Below are 16408 nucleotides of genomic sequence, written 5' to 3'. Positions count from 1 at the left end.
GGGCAGTGCAGCCAGGGTGCAGCCGCGTGACCCTCTTACCTGCTGTTGAATTTTTCAGGGTGTTTCTCTCTCATCACGTGGAATCTGTGTGCAATGGAAGCATCCTGAAAGAGAAAGAGACAGAAAGCAGATCCCTGGTTAGTGGTCATGAGCATGCAATGTGGAAGGAAGGGAAGCACACACTCTCACTGAAATCCCCCAAACCCTGAGAGCCCATCTCACAGGGAAGAACACCAGGTCCAAGGTTAGGGGCTAGTGCCATCTATGCTTATAGAGCCTATGCTAGTTGACTCCTGCAATATTTACTCTGCCCAGCCATAGTTCAGGGTGAGTGAAGTGGACAGCCGCTGACCTTTGAGGAGAGAGAGGGTGTTTGGGTCTATGAGTAGTGAGAATGCAGAAGTCCCTGTGTGTGTGTGTGTGTGTGTGTGTGTGTGTGTGTGGTCTGGTGAATGTGAGCCTTTGGAAATGATTTGCCACATTCACTCTTTAAAAAAAAAATCCTTATTTTGGAATATTTTAAGCCTCACAAGAAGTTGTAAAAATAGTACAGTTAGTTCCTGTGTCCCTTTCACCCAGCTTTCTCCAGTGATAGCTTCTTACATAACTATAGAACATTGTCAAAACCAGAAAACTGACGTTGGTAAATGCTGTTATATATTAATCATCCATAACATGAGAAATAATTAGTAGCACTGGGTAAGACGCTTAGTAGATAATTAAAAAAATATATTTAAACTTCTGGCTTCTGCTTCTTGATCGCTCCACGGAAACGACGCTTCCCAAGGTCAATAGGAGTCTCATTACTACATTCTATGGACACTTTTCTGTCCTCTTATTAGCACACGTCTTTGCCTCACTTTTGGCCACCTGCTCCTCAGAACTCTCAATGAAGATAGCTCCCGTGACACCACGCTTCTGGGCTTTCCGTCCTTGGACCAGAACTTCTTAGCCCAGAGTCCAGTCTGCAGCCCACACGCCATGCCATGGGCCATCTTGGGTTCTCATAGTTGTTACTGGCATCTAGGTGCTGTGTCCATAAATGTATTAGGTTGGTGCAAAAGTAATTGTGATTTTTGCAATTATTTTTAACCTTTTAAACCGCAATTACTTTTGCACCAACCTAATAGATTTCTAGAACCAACCCTGAGCTGTAGATCTAAAACTGAACTCATCTTTCCTCCCCAAGCTTGGTCTTCCACCCGCTAATGGTCTGATTTTCCAGCAGAAGATTATGTGCCGCCCCTTTACCTCTCAGGCACTATGCCAGCACTTTCAGTGCAGGTGGTGGACTTTAGAAATGAACAGGCTAATTATGTTGGGGTAGGGGGAGTGACAGAAACAAGAGAGCTGATTCAGATTTGTGCAGGGGGAAAAATACAGAATCTCATTTACTGGAATATGTGGCTAAAAGAGAACTGAAATTCCAGACAGTGAATTTTCAGCTAGTGCATATTAATTCCTTTTCTTGATATGGAAACGCTACAAATATTTTTTTTCTGATTTTTTTTTTTTTTTAATGCCAGGAAGTATAGTGAAGAAGCATTTTTTTGAGCATGTGCTGTGTGTGTGGTGAGTAAAGTACAGGTTAATGGTGGGGACAGAAACTCCAGAAGCAAGTTAAGGAGCAAAGAAGAAGCTTTGTAATACCGTGTTTTCCTGAAAATAAGACCTAGCCAGACCATCAATTCTAATGCGTCTTTTGGAGCAAAAATTAATATAAGACCTGGTTTATATTATATTATAATGACCGGGTCTTATATTAGAGTAAATCATTGCACTGGGCAGCAGAGTAAACCCAGCCAGCAGCCCACTATTGAAAAGTAGAGAGGGCAAGTCAAGGATGGAGGCTTATTTTGTGGTTGGCAAGCACCGCTTGCTGAAATCATGTCTTGGGAATTTAACATTTAATCTCTAGTTATGCATTTATTTTTCAGTTTTTAGCTTAAGACACATCAAGAATTGGAGGTCTTAGTTAGGCACCCCTGTGGACACACGGTGGGAGGATGTGCAACCCCCCACGAGGCCCCTGTCTCCTGGGCACAGACAGCCTGTATAGCTTCTCCTGGCAGCTGTCCTTCATGCTGCCAGACTTCGCCCACCTCCCTCTCCCTGAGCAAGTTTCAGTGAAAACTCTGAATAACATTCATATGACATCTGTCAAGTACTTCTCTAGAATTCAAGAAAACATTCCATCTACTTGTGTTCCTTTGAAGCACTAATTTTCTTCTGTCGGGGAAAAAAAGCAAAAGAAAAGAAAAGAAAAGTAAAAAGCAATCACATGTTGCCTGGCACCATTTGTACTTCATTCCCCCCCTCACCCCTAGTGCTGCTGTGACTGGCTCCTGGCTTTTTTATACTCTGGGATATGTGCACAGGCCCCCTTCTTCTGTGTAGTTCCAATTATCTTTGGTTTTTCATTACTAGGTTTTGCAAGATTTCTTTTACCCAAGACCAGCTTTTACAATATTATTAGTTATGCATGTGGTTCCTAACTTGACAATGTAATTCCTTGGTAAATGCACAAAGTAGTAAGGGAGAGTCTAGCAGTTTCTTTGCTGTTCAGTCTTGAAAAGGCAATGCTGGTCAGGACTGACCATATTTCCCTACCTGGGGATTAAAAAACAACAGTCACAGTTCACCTTCACTCTCTGTTGAGCTTCTCTGTGTCATCCACTGAGCTGGGTATACTTAAATCCAGTAGTGATTTCATTTAAATGTTGGAAACCAGTGCTACCCTTTCTTGGTAATAATTACGGCAACATGAAACTTCTGTTCTGAGGGGGTGGGGTGTAGATGGGAATTGCAAACCTGTGGAAGTGGTGATGGCATTTCTAATGGCCTCACTCTTTGGGGTCCTTTCTTTGAGGTGTGAGGTGAAGAGATGACAGCACTGGGGACACGTAGCTATTCTTCCCTGAACTAAAATTATAAAGACACAGTTGGATAAAAGATGTTTGTTCCCCTTCCAAAGATAAGCAGCAGTCATTTGGATGCTGAGATATTGGGATGTCTAGGCCAGTGTGGTCCAGTAGAAATAAATGTAAAAAATTTCTAGTAGCTACATTAAAAAAGTGAAAGGAGAGGATATTGATTTTAAAAATGTATTTTAATTAACAAATGTTATCCTTACATGTAATTGATATAAAAACTAGAGTATATTAAATTTTTTCTTCATACCATATTTTTGAAACGTATTGTGTATTTTACACTATATCATCTCTCAATTTAGAGTAGCCCATTTCATGTACACAATAGCTACATGTGGCTAATGGCTACTACATTGGACAATGTAGGTGTAAGTCACGTCGCCAACTTACAGAGATAAAAAGAGAGGAGACAATAAGACAGATTATTTAAAATTTGGATTGTTCTGTAAAATTATGGCATAAAAAAGAGTGTAGACTTTTTATCCAAGACACTTTTCAGTGAGTCCCATTGTTTTAGTACCTTCATGGCTCTCGCAGGTGACAGAAAAACCTCAGGTTGGGGGAATCCAAAAGTTGCAGGGAAAATTATGGTTTTTAAAAACTTATAAGTTCCCTAATGGGTAGGAGGTGTATCATTGTGGAAAGTTGGCTGGTGAAGTCTGATAAGTACAGTCTGTAAGGTGGGACATGGCGCGTGGGTTAGTGTGATGGCTGCGGCCTCTCCTTGGCCCCTGGGTTCCCCTCACATCAGAAATAGATTTCATTGAATCAAGGGATTAACTGTTCACTCATCCTGTTAAGGCTCAGTGAAAGCAGAGCTGTTGAGGCGTTCAGAGTTACATATACCCCAGGAGTTATTTCGCAGTCCCAAACTTCCTGTCACTGATACCTGGCCATCCTGACATTTCTGCAAATCCAAAAATAAAAAGCAGAGACGAGGAGGCCAGAGAAGTCAGAGGAAGTAGCATCCTGAATGACTGTTTAAAATCTCCTGCCAATGGATGTTATCAGTTAGAGGGACTAAGAAGGCAACTCTGTTAACTCTTCACTGGAGGGGAGCTGGCATGTTTGTGGGTGATGGAAATGTGACGACACGAGGCCACAGTCCCTCCCTGCTTGGGCCAGGAGAGCCTGCCTTGTTTATCATTCCAGCTATTAAATAGGTCCTGTCATTAACAAGGGGACCAATGAACTGTCAGGACAAATTTTATCCCATCTGGGGGCACCACAGCGACCGTCATTGTCATCACCTTGGTAAATGCAAGGCAGCAGGCGTTTGATATCAATAGATATTCCAGGTCCTTCAAAAGAGGCAAAGACTTCACAAGGCTCTCTTTGCCAAAGGGGTCTGACTGTAATCATCATAAGGAAGTAAAACCTTGGGTTGGTTTACATACCTACTTCTCCTCTTACAAAGTTTGGGAAGGCAAATAGGGAGCAAGAGCTTCTGCAAATGTCAGCCCCAGATTCTGTTAGGGTTATGTGTTGGCTACTTGTTTTCTCAAGAATTTCCCTTTCTAATTTTTAAAGAGTGAGCACACACATCCTGCAAACATTTTATTGAGAGAAGGCTAAGGGCACATGAAGGAGATAAAAAACGGCCCTGGTTCCTCACTGCTGCACAATAAAATATTAAACATGCACAAGTTAAAGGTGTATGAAAAAAATCATAAGGAAAAATACTATGAAGTTCTTCATAATTTGAAAGATGAACATACTGGATTATCATAAGTCAGCCCAGGGCAAATAAATACCTTGACCATGGAGTGTGCTGGAGAATCTGTTCATACGCATTTCCTTGGAGGACAATTAGCTGGTCTTCTTCCCTCCCTTCCCACTTATTTGAAAGAATGAATTAAAACCATGACCAGTCTTGGCTCTTGGAATTAGGCTTGGTTACCTAGTTTAGGGGAGCTTGTCTGTTCTCTTTTACTGTGTTTATCTATTTGGTCAGCTAATACCGAGTGTTTTTTTTATCTTTGTTTTTGTTTTTTGCATTTGATACTGTGCAGAGATGGACGGGGTGTTAGGAATCATGTTTTTGGCAGCCAGAGCTGGGTGTGTTATGGGAGAAATTTGGGGGCTGCAGACTCTGAAAGCAGCCACAACTGTAACCTGCCCTCTAGAAGTTCTCAGGCAGGTCACCCTGTCCTGCTGTTCAGCTCTCATTTCTGGCTAGTTGCTTCTAGGTACTGATTTTCCTGCCTCTGTGTCTTTCTTCTCCCTCATCTGTCTCAGTTCTGGTTTCTGCTCCTGTGAAGAACCACTTCCTCTGACCATTCTTTCCTCTAATGGGTTGTCTTCACTCACTGAAGACTTGGTAGGGACCGTCTGCATCAAAATTACCTCAAGGGCCTGTTAAAAATGCAAATTCCTAGACCTTGCCCAGACTAAATTAGATTACAAATCAGGATCTGTCATGGCGGTGGAATCTGCATTTCTGACAAGGGGCATAGGTGAGCCATCTCACACTAAATTTTGAGACAACCTGCCCCCACCCAAATGCTGCTGTGTTTGGTGGCATGCAGATGGAGGGGGCTGTGCAGAGGCTGAAGGGCTCTGGGCCCACAGCTCAGAGGGCTCCGGAGTGCCTCCCGGCTCCCCGACTCCCCAGCTTGGACTTGTCTCTGTATCTTTCTAAGCTACAGTTCCTTCTTACAAAACACAAAAGAACAATAATACCTACCAACAGGGAAACTGCACCTAGTGTGCAGTAGGTACGCAATAAATGTTAGCAAGTAATAAGTCTTAGTTACTATAGGCAAAAGACACCAATTTTTGTGAAACTGTCATGATGGGAAGCTCATGCTCTAGAAGTCTCCTGGATGCCAGACCTGTCAGTCATGTCTAATTTGTAGGAGGTGAAGACTGCACTGGGGGAAGTGGAGCCTGAAGGAGGTGGTCCAAAGAGGAGAGGGGCCTTTGAGCCAAGAAAAGGAGGGAGGGGTCTGCCTGGGTCACTGGAGGGGGAGCTGGCAGAGGCTTAGGGAAAGATGTCTCCCACAACTGAGGCCAGGGGAGGCTGAGGAGATAAACCAGATGGGGGCATAGGGACCCCTGAATTTACTCCTGGTCCAACACCTGCATCCTCTCAGAACCTGAATACTTCTGTCCAGCAATACTTCTGTCTTCTGTTTTAGTCAAAGAAACAGAGTGCTGGATTAGAAAATGAAGGCAAATCCCTTACTCTGTCTCCGTTTCCTCACCTATAAAATGGAGATACTACTGCCCTTCGGTGTAGTCATAAGAATCAAGAAAATACCTGTAAATATGGTAAATTTTAAATCCTGTAAACATAAGGTATTCTCATCAGTAATCCCCTCTTCTTCCATCGTTCTCCTTTTAGTCTTCTTATTAAAAAACAAAATGCGTTCCTTAAACATGCTCTTCCCTCAATAGTCCTATCATTTTTTTCTTCTCTCTCTCTCTCTCTTTTTTAACCACCAAAACTGTCCAAAAGAGGCACAGGTGGGGATGGTTGAGGAGTGCAGGCATCACACAGTCTGGGTCTGGAGGGACTCAAATGAAACTGGTCAGCATAATTCCCAAGCCAGGGATCCAGAGGAAGGAGCTGGCTTCAGAGTGTGGCATAGTGTGCATGTACTATTTCTGCCCCTAACTCATCCAGGGGCCTGAGGCCTCACCTATAAAATGGGGGTGGAGGGGACAGATACCTGCAGGACTGCTGTTGAGGACTAGAATACGCAAAGTCCGGCACCGTGGAGAGCACACAGGTGCTCAATAAATGCTGGTGTCTGTCACATCTCCCTCCCTAAACCCAGATCTATTATGGAAATGACTAATCCCTTTCCTCCCCGTCCTGTCCCCAGAGGTTTGGGAAGCAGTGTCTACCCCATCCTCCGTGGACTAGAAGCTGAGCTCAGCAAAACACACTAACTGAGCTGCACTAGATGTGCTGGGGGTGGGGGCAGAAAGAGGAATGTGGTACTACGTGTGTGTGTGTGTGTGTGTGTGTGTGTGTGTGTGTGTGTGTGTGTTGGGGGACAAGACAGGCACTGACACCAGTCCCTTCAATCTAATGCAGAGCGTGCACTGATGGGGTGAGCACAGAGGGCTGTGGGAGCATCACGGAGGAACAGGCGGAGGGGTCAGGCAAGGGAGAGGCCCCCAGAGCATTACCAGCACTTGGAGTGTGGGGAATGGGGGTGAGACTATGGGAGAAAACAGGGGAGAAAGAATTCTGAGAGCTAAGCCCGCCAAGCCACCTTGGGACCATGCGGTCGTCCCTGGAGAATCAGAATTCCAACCCTGGAAGCTCATGTGAGAGTCTCCTCTGGACCTCACCCCTTGGGTATTTCTTGGTGTTGTTTTTAACTGCTCAAATTATCCAAAGGGTGACTATATATTTTGAGAAATATCCTGTCTTGTCTTGTTAGTTAAAATTATAGGGGAAGGAATTTCCTCTATAATCAAGGATAGGGGCTTGGTGCCATCAGGGTATCCACACCCAGGCCACAGACGAGGATGCTTGGGCCCAAGTCAAGGCTGGGGGCAGCGGGAAAGGTAAAGAGTATGGACCCAGAGGGGGACAGTGGAGGACTAGAACCCTTTCTGCCCACCTGGGCATTGCTCTTCCATGCAGAAGGGTGATCCCTGGCCAACTCACCACACCAATGGAGAAATAGTTGTTCATGATGTTGTATGGGACCTGGTCCCCATTCTCCACCTCCTCTCTGGGGACGACTTCCAGGTGCCAGCGGTCCAGCATCACCAAGGGGCTCTGCTCAATGTCCTTCAGGATTTTTGTCAGGCTGCCCCCTTCGTATCCTGTGGAGCATGAAATTGCATTTGTCCCAAATTAGAAAGCTAAGTTGGTGTTGATACACAGGCATCTGGCAGTGCAGGGAACCCTGTGGGCATCTGCAACCAGGAGGCTCCCCAGTGTGTCTGTGGGCCAGAGACACTTAGGTTCCCTGAGCCACAGAGAAGGACAGGACAATATGGAGTCATTAGAAAGAAGCTGGGGAGATTTGAAAGCCAGAGTAGCAGGGGTAGGGTGGGCAGGCTGTGTGGGTAAAGCAAGCCCTAGAGAATCCATGGGCTGGGCGATGGGAAGAAAAAAGGATCTGTTCCCAGACTGTCACGTTGGAGATGGACAGTGTGGTAGAGAGAGTTTTAAGATGGTCCCCATGATTCCTGACACCCCTGGTGTATACCCCATTCAAAACCCATGGGACCTGTGAATAAGAGGGGACCGTCACCATCATGATTACATATATTATATGGCACGGTTGACATTAAGAAAGGGACATTAACCTGGGCGGAGCTGACCTAATCAGGGGAGCCCTCAGAAAGGACTGGGCTTTTCCTTAAGAAATAGATTTGAAGCTTGAGAGGGATTCAACGTGAGGAAGCTTCTCTGTTGCCAGCTTTGAAGATGGAGGGATCCATCTGGCAAGGAATGAGGGTGGTCCCAGCTTACAACCAGCAAGGCCACGGGGACACCAGTCCTACAACCACAAAGAACTGAATTCGGCCAACAACCTGAGTGAGCTTAGAAGCAAATTCCCCCCCACCCCACCCCAGAGCCTTCAGGGAGGAACATAGTCTGTCTAGTGCCCCGATTTCAGCCTCTGAGGCCCTGAGCAGAGAACCCACGCACCCTGTTCCAGGACTTCTGACCTACAGGACTGTGAGCTAGTAAATGGATGTTTTAAGCCTCTATGTTTATGATAATTTGTTACGTAACAATAGAAAACTAACATAGAAAGTGAATCGTAAGTGATGAGAGGATAATGGGAGATACAGTCCTTTCTTTCAAATAACACCTCCATGTTCTTGCTTACCTTTCAGGCAACTTTGGAGAGTATTTTCCGGTTGTCAGGGCTTTGGTCACCTCCTTCAGGGATGCCCCACAGGATAGCAATGGCAGCAACTGTGTTGCTTAGGGCCTGGAGGCTATCTGGGAGCACAGGCTGGGTTTCCGGCATGAAATTCGTGCCTAGCCATGCTGCCTATGCCCAGAGCATGGGGCCACACTCTGCCTGTCCCTAGTCTCAGTCTGTGGCCGAGGACCCTGGCAGCTCTTCCTGTGCCTGCCAACTTCCTCCTAGGGCTGACTACTGTTTTCTCTTCCCCTGTCCACCTAGTATGCACCAATCTCTGAACACTGACTGCTGCCCGGCCTGGCCTTGAATCTCTCTCTGAATTGATCAGCCTTCTGCAGTCCTACCCCAGTTCTGCCTGCCAGCCTGACCTGTCTGCTCTCCTTGCCGACCTGAACTTCACTCTCTGGCGCACACCCAGCTTCACGGGGCTGTTGCAGTTTGCAAAGTTCTCCTTCACTCCTGTAAGCTGGTGACAACTGTGAGTTCCTCCTTAGGGGAATTTTAAAATGAGGGCCCATGGCCATGGGGACCTACAATGACCTGGATGCTCTTAATAGACAGTGATGTGGCTTTTCAGTCTGCATTCTGAGTCCTAATTCAGAAGAAGATCAGTAGTTTGGAAAGGGGGAATTTTATGCAGAAACACCTGTCTAAGTGAGTCCCTCCTGGGATGAGCACTGGGAAGGAAACAAAGGAGACTCGACCCTAAAGTTGACTTGTTCTACTGGGGAAGGCAGGCGGTAAGACAATCATTTCAGGATGACAGTGAATATAGTGAGGGGTAAGCAGAGGCGTCGGTGTGGAATTCAGGGCAGGGAAACAGTTATGGAATCGATCGGACCCCAGAGTTGAGTAGTACTCTGAGGAATGTGATCCCTAAATGGGAAGTTCAGCCTAGCTCTGCGGAGCGTCCCTGTTGGTTGGAAGGCTTGTTCCCAGGGTAGTGACACTCATAGGCAGACTCACCTCCTCCCCAGTGGAGACAGCGGGCCAAGTCATTTCCTGTTCCAAGAGGCAGGACGGCCACCGGTGGATGCTTTGCAAAGTTGGCCTTATCTGCAAACCATGCAGAGGAAGAGAGAACCATATGCCATGTGGTTACAGGATGTTTGAGTTATCGAGTTATCTCTGATCTGACACTCGAACCCTAAGATCTATAGCGATCTTTGAATACCTCCCATGATGGGGAACACACCACTTCCTTAAGCCATCTCTTCCATCTGCAGTGTGGACCACTACAAAGGGTTCTTTCGTACCCACCAAAATCTGTCTCCCTGCAACTTGCACTTCTTTATCCTAATTCTTTCCTTTGGGGTGAAAGCACACACTTCAAAAACGTTAATTGGAGCAGTTTTAATCCTTAATGATTACCTGCACTTATTACATTTATCCCTCAGACCAACCCTGCAGGGTATTATCATTCTCCTCATAGACGTAGAAACAGGTTCAGAGAGGGAAAGTTATTCCGTAGCCAGGATCCAAACCCAGATCTCTGTGGCTCCAAGTCCATGCCCCTCCTTTCTTGAGGGGCTATGCAGGTGCATAGATAGTAAAATAGGTGGGTCTGAGACATCATGGAATGGTAGGGCATTTGGAAACTGAAGGTGTCACCGCTAAAGTCATTCAGGTTCAAAAGTTTAAACATAACATTGTGTCTAACAGGAAAAACCTCCAGGTGTCATTTGGCACCCAGATGTCCGTTTGCCACTTCCACCACCTCCCAGACTTGCAGATACATAGATTTATAATCTTATTTCCCACGCTGGTTGTGAAGGAGCATCAGATTGAACCATTAGAGGAGGCACAGACTATGTTTTAGTCTGGCTGCAGATCTATAGCACATATCGGCTAATTGGGAAGGTTGAAGGAGGCACAGGCACCCACTGGGCTCCAGAGGGCGCCATGTACACAAACCTCAGTTCACCTCCAGCCCATGGAAAGTGAGGGATGTGACTCGGGAGCACGAGCGCTGTGGTGGTCAGGGAATCAGCATCCTGCGTGAGGCTCATGCTAGGGCTGCTCCAGCAAAACGGGCGTTCGTAGGTCCCCCAGCTTGTCTGACTTGTGCCAGAAGCAGATAAGCTCAGGCAAGTTTCAGGGCTGAAAGTACCACTGGGAGGGCTGCGATGGAGGATGGAGCAAAGCAATGGACTCTGCTCTCTGTGTTTATGCCTCCCTGACTTTGCACATCTGTTCCCTTTGACTGGAAGGCCCTTGTTTCCTTAGGTCTACTCTCTTTTCCTTAGTCTTTATCTCAGCAGGTCAACCACCCTCACAGTGTGACAACTAGCAAGCTGTATGCCACCCTAAGTTTCCCCTCTCCCTCTCCCACATCCATTCATGCATCAGTTTCAATGTCCTTTCTCCTTAAGAGATCCGGAAGCAATCTCTTCTCTCCATCCCCATGGCAACGCCTGAGTTCAGGTAGGATATGATGCCTTCCCACTGGTATTATTTTAACTGCCTCCTCTCTGCCCTCTCAGCCTCCAGTTCCACCCCTTTGTGTATTCTCCACACTTCTACCAAGACGGGCAATCCTTGAACCACAAGCCTGATCACATTAGTTCACTGCTTTCACACTGTCACGGCTCCCATCACCTCATAGCGTGGCACACGAGGCCCTTCCAGGTTGTACCTTCCTCTCTAGACTCATCCTTCTCACATCCTACTGCCCACATCAATCAACCAAAGTGTATTCAGTGCCTTAAATCACAAGCTCTGTGTTGCTCAGCTCCGATGCTGTCTCTGGGAGGCCCTCCTTGATTGTCCTGGTCTGGACCAAGTGCCTCTCTAGAGTGTTTCTTTAGGACCAGGGATGATCTCATCATGCTGTCTTGCAGTTGACTACTTCTTTGCTCCCTGAATACACTGTAAGCTCTCTGGGCAAGTATATCTCATTCACCACAGTATGTCTACACATATTTACTGAAGGCCTACTATGTGCCAGATGCTGTGCTATGGCTCTAAAAACAGGTGAAAAAGCCATGGCTCAGGCTCTCATCCCTGCAGTAAAAAGAGATAGACAGATATTAATGAGGTCTTCCTATAAATGAGGCATAATTTCAAATTCATACTGGAGAGGAAAGGAGTACGGTCCTATAATGAGGTGATTGAGGCTGGGGCCGGGGGTAGGTGGGGTATGTCAGTGAAACCTCCCCTGAGGAAACCACATTTGGCTGAGATCTGAAGTAGAAGCTGACCAAGCAAAGGCCGGGGGGAACACATCAGACAGGAGGAACAATTTGTGCAAAAGCCCTGTGGTGGCGGGGACTTGTACATTCAAGGGTCTGAGAGAGGGACTAGGTGCCTGGAGTCTGGAGGGAGAAGGATAAAAGCATGAAATAAGGCTGGAAGCATGGGCAGCTCCCAGGGCCTATAGATCATTTGAAGAGTTTTTACCTTTATCTTAAGAATAATGGGAAGCCACTGATGTGCTTTGCACACATCATGAACCCAGTGACATTCAGGAAAGACCACTCTGGCTATAGAAGAACAGATCAGAGAAGGGGCCGAAATAGGGTGATGGAGAGCAGTGAACAGGCGCTTCCATATTTCCTGAATGAATGAATGAATGAATGAATGAATGATCAATGTGTAGTTATTCCTTTGACCACTGGTTTTCTCTTTGGGCCACTAAGCTGTGCAAGAGACCATCTCACATGACCTTCTTTCTTAATGTTTTGAGCAGCTTCTACCACCTGTGTTCTCTGCAGATGAAATCTATAAAACTTTTCGCCAAAGCCGACTTTTTCCTTCATGACAGAGAGGCAACCCTGTGAGCAGCTCCCAATCCTGCAGCCATCCATCCTCTCCTGATCAGCTTTTCCTTCCTCTGCTCCCAGAGAACACCTCCCTCCTTCTACAAACAATTCTAGAGCCCCAGGTGACAGAAGAGTGTGGGTGGCTGCTTAGCAGGGCTGTGTCCATGGAAACCAAAGTGCCTGTGGGGGAGCAGAAGGCAGCAGGTGTGCAGGTACTGGTCCCCACTTCCTGGCGGTCTGCTTATGACCCCTGGAGGCCCAGCCTTCCCTGCCCCATTCAGGGTCTGTCCTGGCCCATCCTTGACTCTGCTCTTGCCCTCGTCTCCCACAACCTGTCAGTCAACAAATCCTGTTGGCTCAACCTTCAAAAGATATGACCACTTCTCACCACCTCTGTTGTTTCTGCTATGGTCCAAGCCACGGTCACCTCTCACTTGGATAATTTCAGGACCCACCTAACTGGTATTTCTGCTTTCCCCTCTTTTTCCTAATCTGCTGTGTCTCTCCTTCGCTCAGAAACCATCCAGCATCTTGGGGCTTGCCCAGCATGAGAGCCGTGCTCTGTGTAATGTCCTAAACGTCCTGGTGATGTGGCTGTGCATTCTCTCTACTGCGTCCCTTGCCACTCTGCCCTCACGCGCTGCGCTCTGGCATACTCTGCAGCCTTCCCACAGCCTTCAGCAGCCTGGCCTGCTCCTACCCCAGGGCCTTTGTAGTTGCTTTTCCTTCTGTCTGAACAGCTCTTCCCTCAGCTATTCACATGGCTCACCCCCAGGTCCCCATGAAAATGTCATATGCTCTGCCAGGTCTTTCCTGACGACTAGGATTTAGATTGTACCCCTCACCCCACCGCTGAGCTCCCTTTACCCCTTCCTGCTATATTTTTTATCACCTTCTGGCATACTATATGCTTCACTTATTTCTTTGTTTATTGCCTGTCTCTTCCTTCTAGAAGGGAAGCTCCATGAGTTTTGTCAGTTTGTTCATTGTTGCATCTGCAGTGCCTCGAGGAGAGCTTGACCTAGGAGGTGCCCAGGCAGTATTTGTGGAATGAATGACGGGAAGACAGAGGCAGCCCAGGGCTCATCATTCTGAGTCCAGTCTCAGACTTTGATGACGGCTATCCCCCGCTCTTCCCTTTCTTGTTCCTATGTTCAACGTCCCAGTGTTTATCTGGGTTCTCCAGGGTTCGATCTTGAATATATGCCCATCCCAGAATTTCAGTCAGTCTCCATCTTTTACTGGGGGCAATGTGTCCAAGATCCCACAGATCCAGGCAAAGCTAGACTAGAACCCAGGCCCCCTGATTCCCAGTCTGGGCTCTCCCCACTGCCCCTTTAATCTAGGTGTACTGGACACAGATCAACGTGGCCTTTTTCTGATCTGCACTTTCTAGATGTGCTTTCTGGCTCAGGCTCCAGATGCTCATCTCAAGGTCATGTGCCCTGGGCTATGCATCTCTGTGTAGTTCTCTGATCTTTATCCACCACCCTGGATCTGCCTGGAGTCTCAGTCCTGCCCCTCCCCCCAACCTCCGAATCTGGCCGGTCTCGTCACTGCCCAAATGCCTGCAACAGCAGATAGTTTTGAGTTAAGGTGTGAAACAAATTCTTACACCTGTGCCTGTGGGAATCCTTCCATTGTCTTCTTTCTTTCTTTTTTCCACTCAAAGTAGATAGTTAGTCAAGCATTGGTCCAAGAGTGAAACAAGGATGAAAAAGACATGGTTCCATTTCTCGTTCTTTTTTATTGCCTTCCTTGGACTTTAAATATACTTACTATAAGTAAGCTGCAAAGCCCCTCCCAGCCCATTCTTACCAATGCAATCCAAAATCCAGCCAACAGTCCCATCTCCTCCGCAGGCCAAGACACGGAAGTCTGGAGTATCACAGAAAAAGTTCAGCCTGGGAAGTAGAAGAAAGGCCAAAACAGTCTTGTTTACTAGGTTGTGGTTGGCCTTTGACACACTCTTTGGGTCAGAGACCTCGCCCCTCTTCCCTTCCCTTCCCTGGGAGTATGTTACGTCCTTTTGGGGTTGAAAGGGTCACTCAATGTTCTGAAACCAGAACTTACTAAGCAATGCCATTGAGTATGAATCTCAGGGGCCATCCTTGTACAAAGAGAGTCTGAGTCAACATTCAACACAGAAAAAGGTTTTCTAGAAACTCTGTTATTTGTGCAGAAGAAGCCATAGTTTGCTTATTTTGGCAACAATACAACTAACCCCCAACCTCTTGCTTTCCCTCCTGCTCTCCTGCCTGCACTGTCCTCACAACCACCCTTCAAGTCAGATGCACTGAACAAGCTGGATTTTCATCCCACTCTCCTGTGGGTCCAGACCTAAGTGAAGTGAGCACCGTTTCCCCTCAGGGGCCTTAACGCTTCAGAGCAGGGCTCTTAATCTGGGGTCCATGAACCTCCAAAGGGTCTGTGGATAGAATCCAGAGGGCCATGAATTCGGAGGAGAAAATGTTACATTCTTCCCTGTGCTCTACCTGAAACTTAGCATTTCCTTCAATTATGAATGTAGGCAACAAATCACAGAGGTATTAACAATACGTGTGACTTTGTCAGCAGTTGAACTCACAGGTATTTTAATGTTTTAGTATAGTTGTGGCAGATCTATCATACCATCATTTATGCTTATGATTGCTTTTAATTTAAAATAGTTATCAGACCTGCCTCTGGAACTTGCTATATATAATGTGTTCGTAAATCACATATATTCCCAGATCATAAATTTTTTTTTTAATATTCTGATAACTGTTTTCAATACAATTAGTTTCCCTGGTAATCCTATATATTTCGATTTAGGTATTAAAAAATATTAGTCTGAGAAGGGGTCACAGGCTTCATCAGACCGCCAAATGGGCCCGGCTCAGAAAAGTTAAGAACCTCTGCTTCAGAACAACGTGACCTGTGGACACCTTGGGATGGGTCTCGAGAAGCTGAAGCTCGGGATTTCGTCTTTACCCAGCCTCATGGTCTGAGAAGACTCCGGGAGCTTTCTGAGTCACTGATGCGTGTGTGGTCAAATTCCCGTTCCCGCCTTTCCCCTTCATTCCCTGCTCTCCAGAAGAAAGTGAATTCTGAACGGAAGCTCTCTTCAACTAGTCACCTGTCTGATTACAGACTGACACATCAGATACTCAAGACTGCTGTGCCCTGGAAGTTGTCACCAGGCTTGTCATCCAGGACAAAACCAATTTAGGACACATGAGGTTAAGCTTGAGTACTGCATTCCAGTATTAAAATGCCCGAGAAGAGAACGGGTTGGTAAAAGTGTCTGTGGGCTGCTGCTCAGTCAGGTCATAATGGAGCGGTGATTGGCAACCATGGTGACCCTGATAAGTGCTTTGAAATTAGTTTTACAGGTGAATTGTGGCAGAGGTGCTGCATCTGCACTCAGCTTTCTTTCTCTTTTTAAGAGGGTCTTGCATTACCACTACCATAAATAATAGCTTTGTGTCAAACAACGAAAAACAGGGAGAGATTCCCTTTTTGGAATCCTTACTCCACCTCTTCTGAGGGTCTTGTTGAATCCAGAGTATAAAAGTGGGTTAGGAGGTTGGGCAAAGCAGCTGTGTGCTGAAAAGCCCAGCGCAGAGCACACAGATCTGAGGGCCTGGCCCCGAGACAGCCTCTGGCCAGCATACGTCTCCAGTGTACCGGCTCTTTCTGGTAAGCAACCCAGTCTTTGGGTGCCTTCCAGCCCCGATGCTGGAGGGGTCTCTGATTACAGGGACCTGCACCTCATCATGTTAGTGCTAACACAGGGCCAGTTCCTCCCACCAGACCTTCAGTCAAGCTGCAAAGGGGCTTCTTTGTCTCCTCTCATTGCTCTCCCTCTCTAATAAACAGTGAAATA

General features: G+C 46.7%; 1 protein-coding gene across 9 annotated transcripts in view; it reads right to left on the bottom strand.

Moving 5' to 3' along the window:
• DGKG (diacylglycerol kinase gamma) overlaps window positions 1–16408 on the bottom strand; it is a 196384-nt gene that overhangs the window by 95156 nt on the left and 84820 nt on the right. For all 9 annotated transcript variants that reach the window (XM_033128571.1, XM_033128563.1, XM_033128577.1 and 6 more), the window contains 4 exons: window positions 14359–14444; window positions 9746–9835; window positions 7558–7718; window positions 40–104 (listed from right to left, as the gene is read on the bottom strand). In XM_033128571.1, the coding sequence (XP_032984462.1) occupies window positions 40–104; window positions 7558–7718; window positions 9746–9835; window positions 14359–14444 (402 nt within the window). The remainder of the gene's footprint in view (window positions 1–39; window positions 105–7557; window positions 7719–9745; window positions 9836–14358; window positions 14445–16408) is intronic.

This window comes from Rhinolophus ferrumequinum, chromosome 2 (genome assembly GCF_004115265.2).
Source record: "Rhinolophus ferrumequinum isolate MPI-CBG mRhiFer1 chromosome 2, mRhiFer1_v1.p, whole genome shotgun sequence".
Taxonomy (NCBI): domain Eukaryota; kingdom Metazoa; phylum Chordata; class Mammalia; order Chiroptera; family Rhinolophidae; genus Rhinolophus; species Rhinolophus ferrumequinum.
The sequence above is the reverse complement of the archived record's forward strand: the minus strand, read 5'-3'. Positions and strand labels throughout refer to the sequence as shown.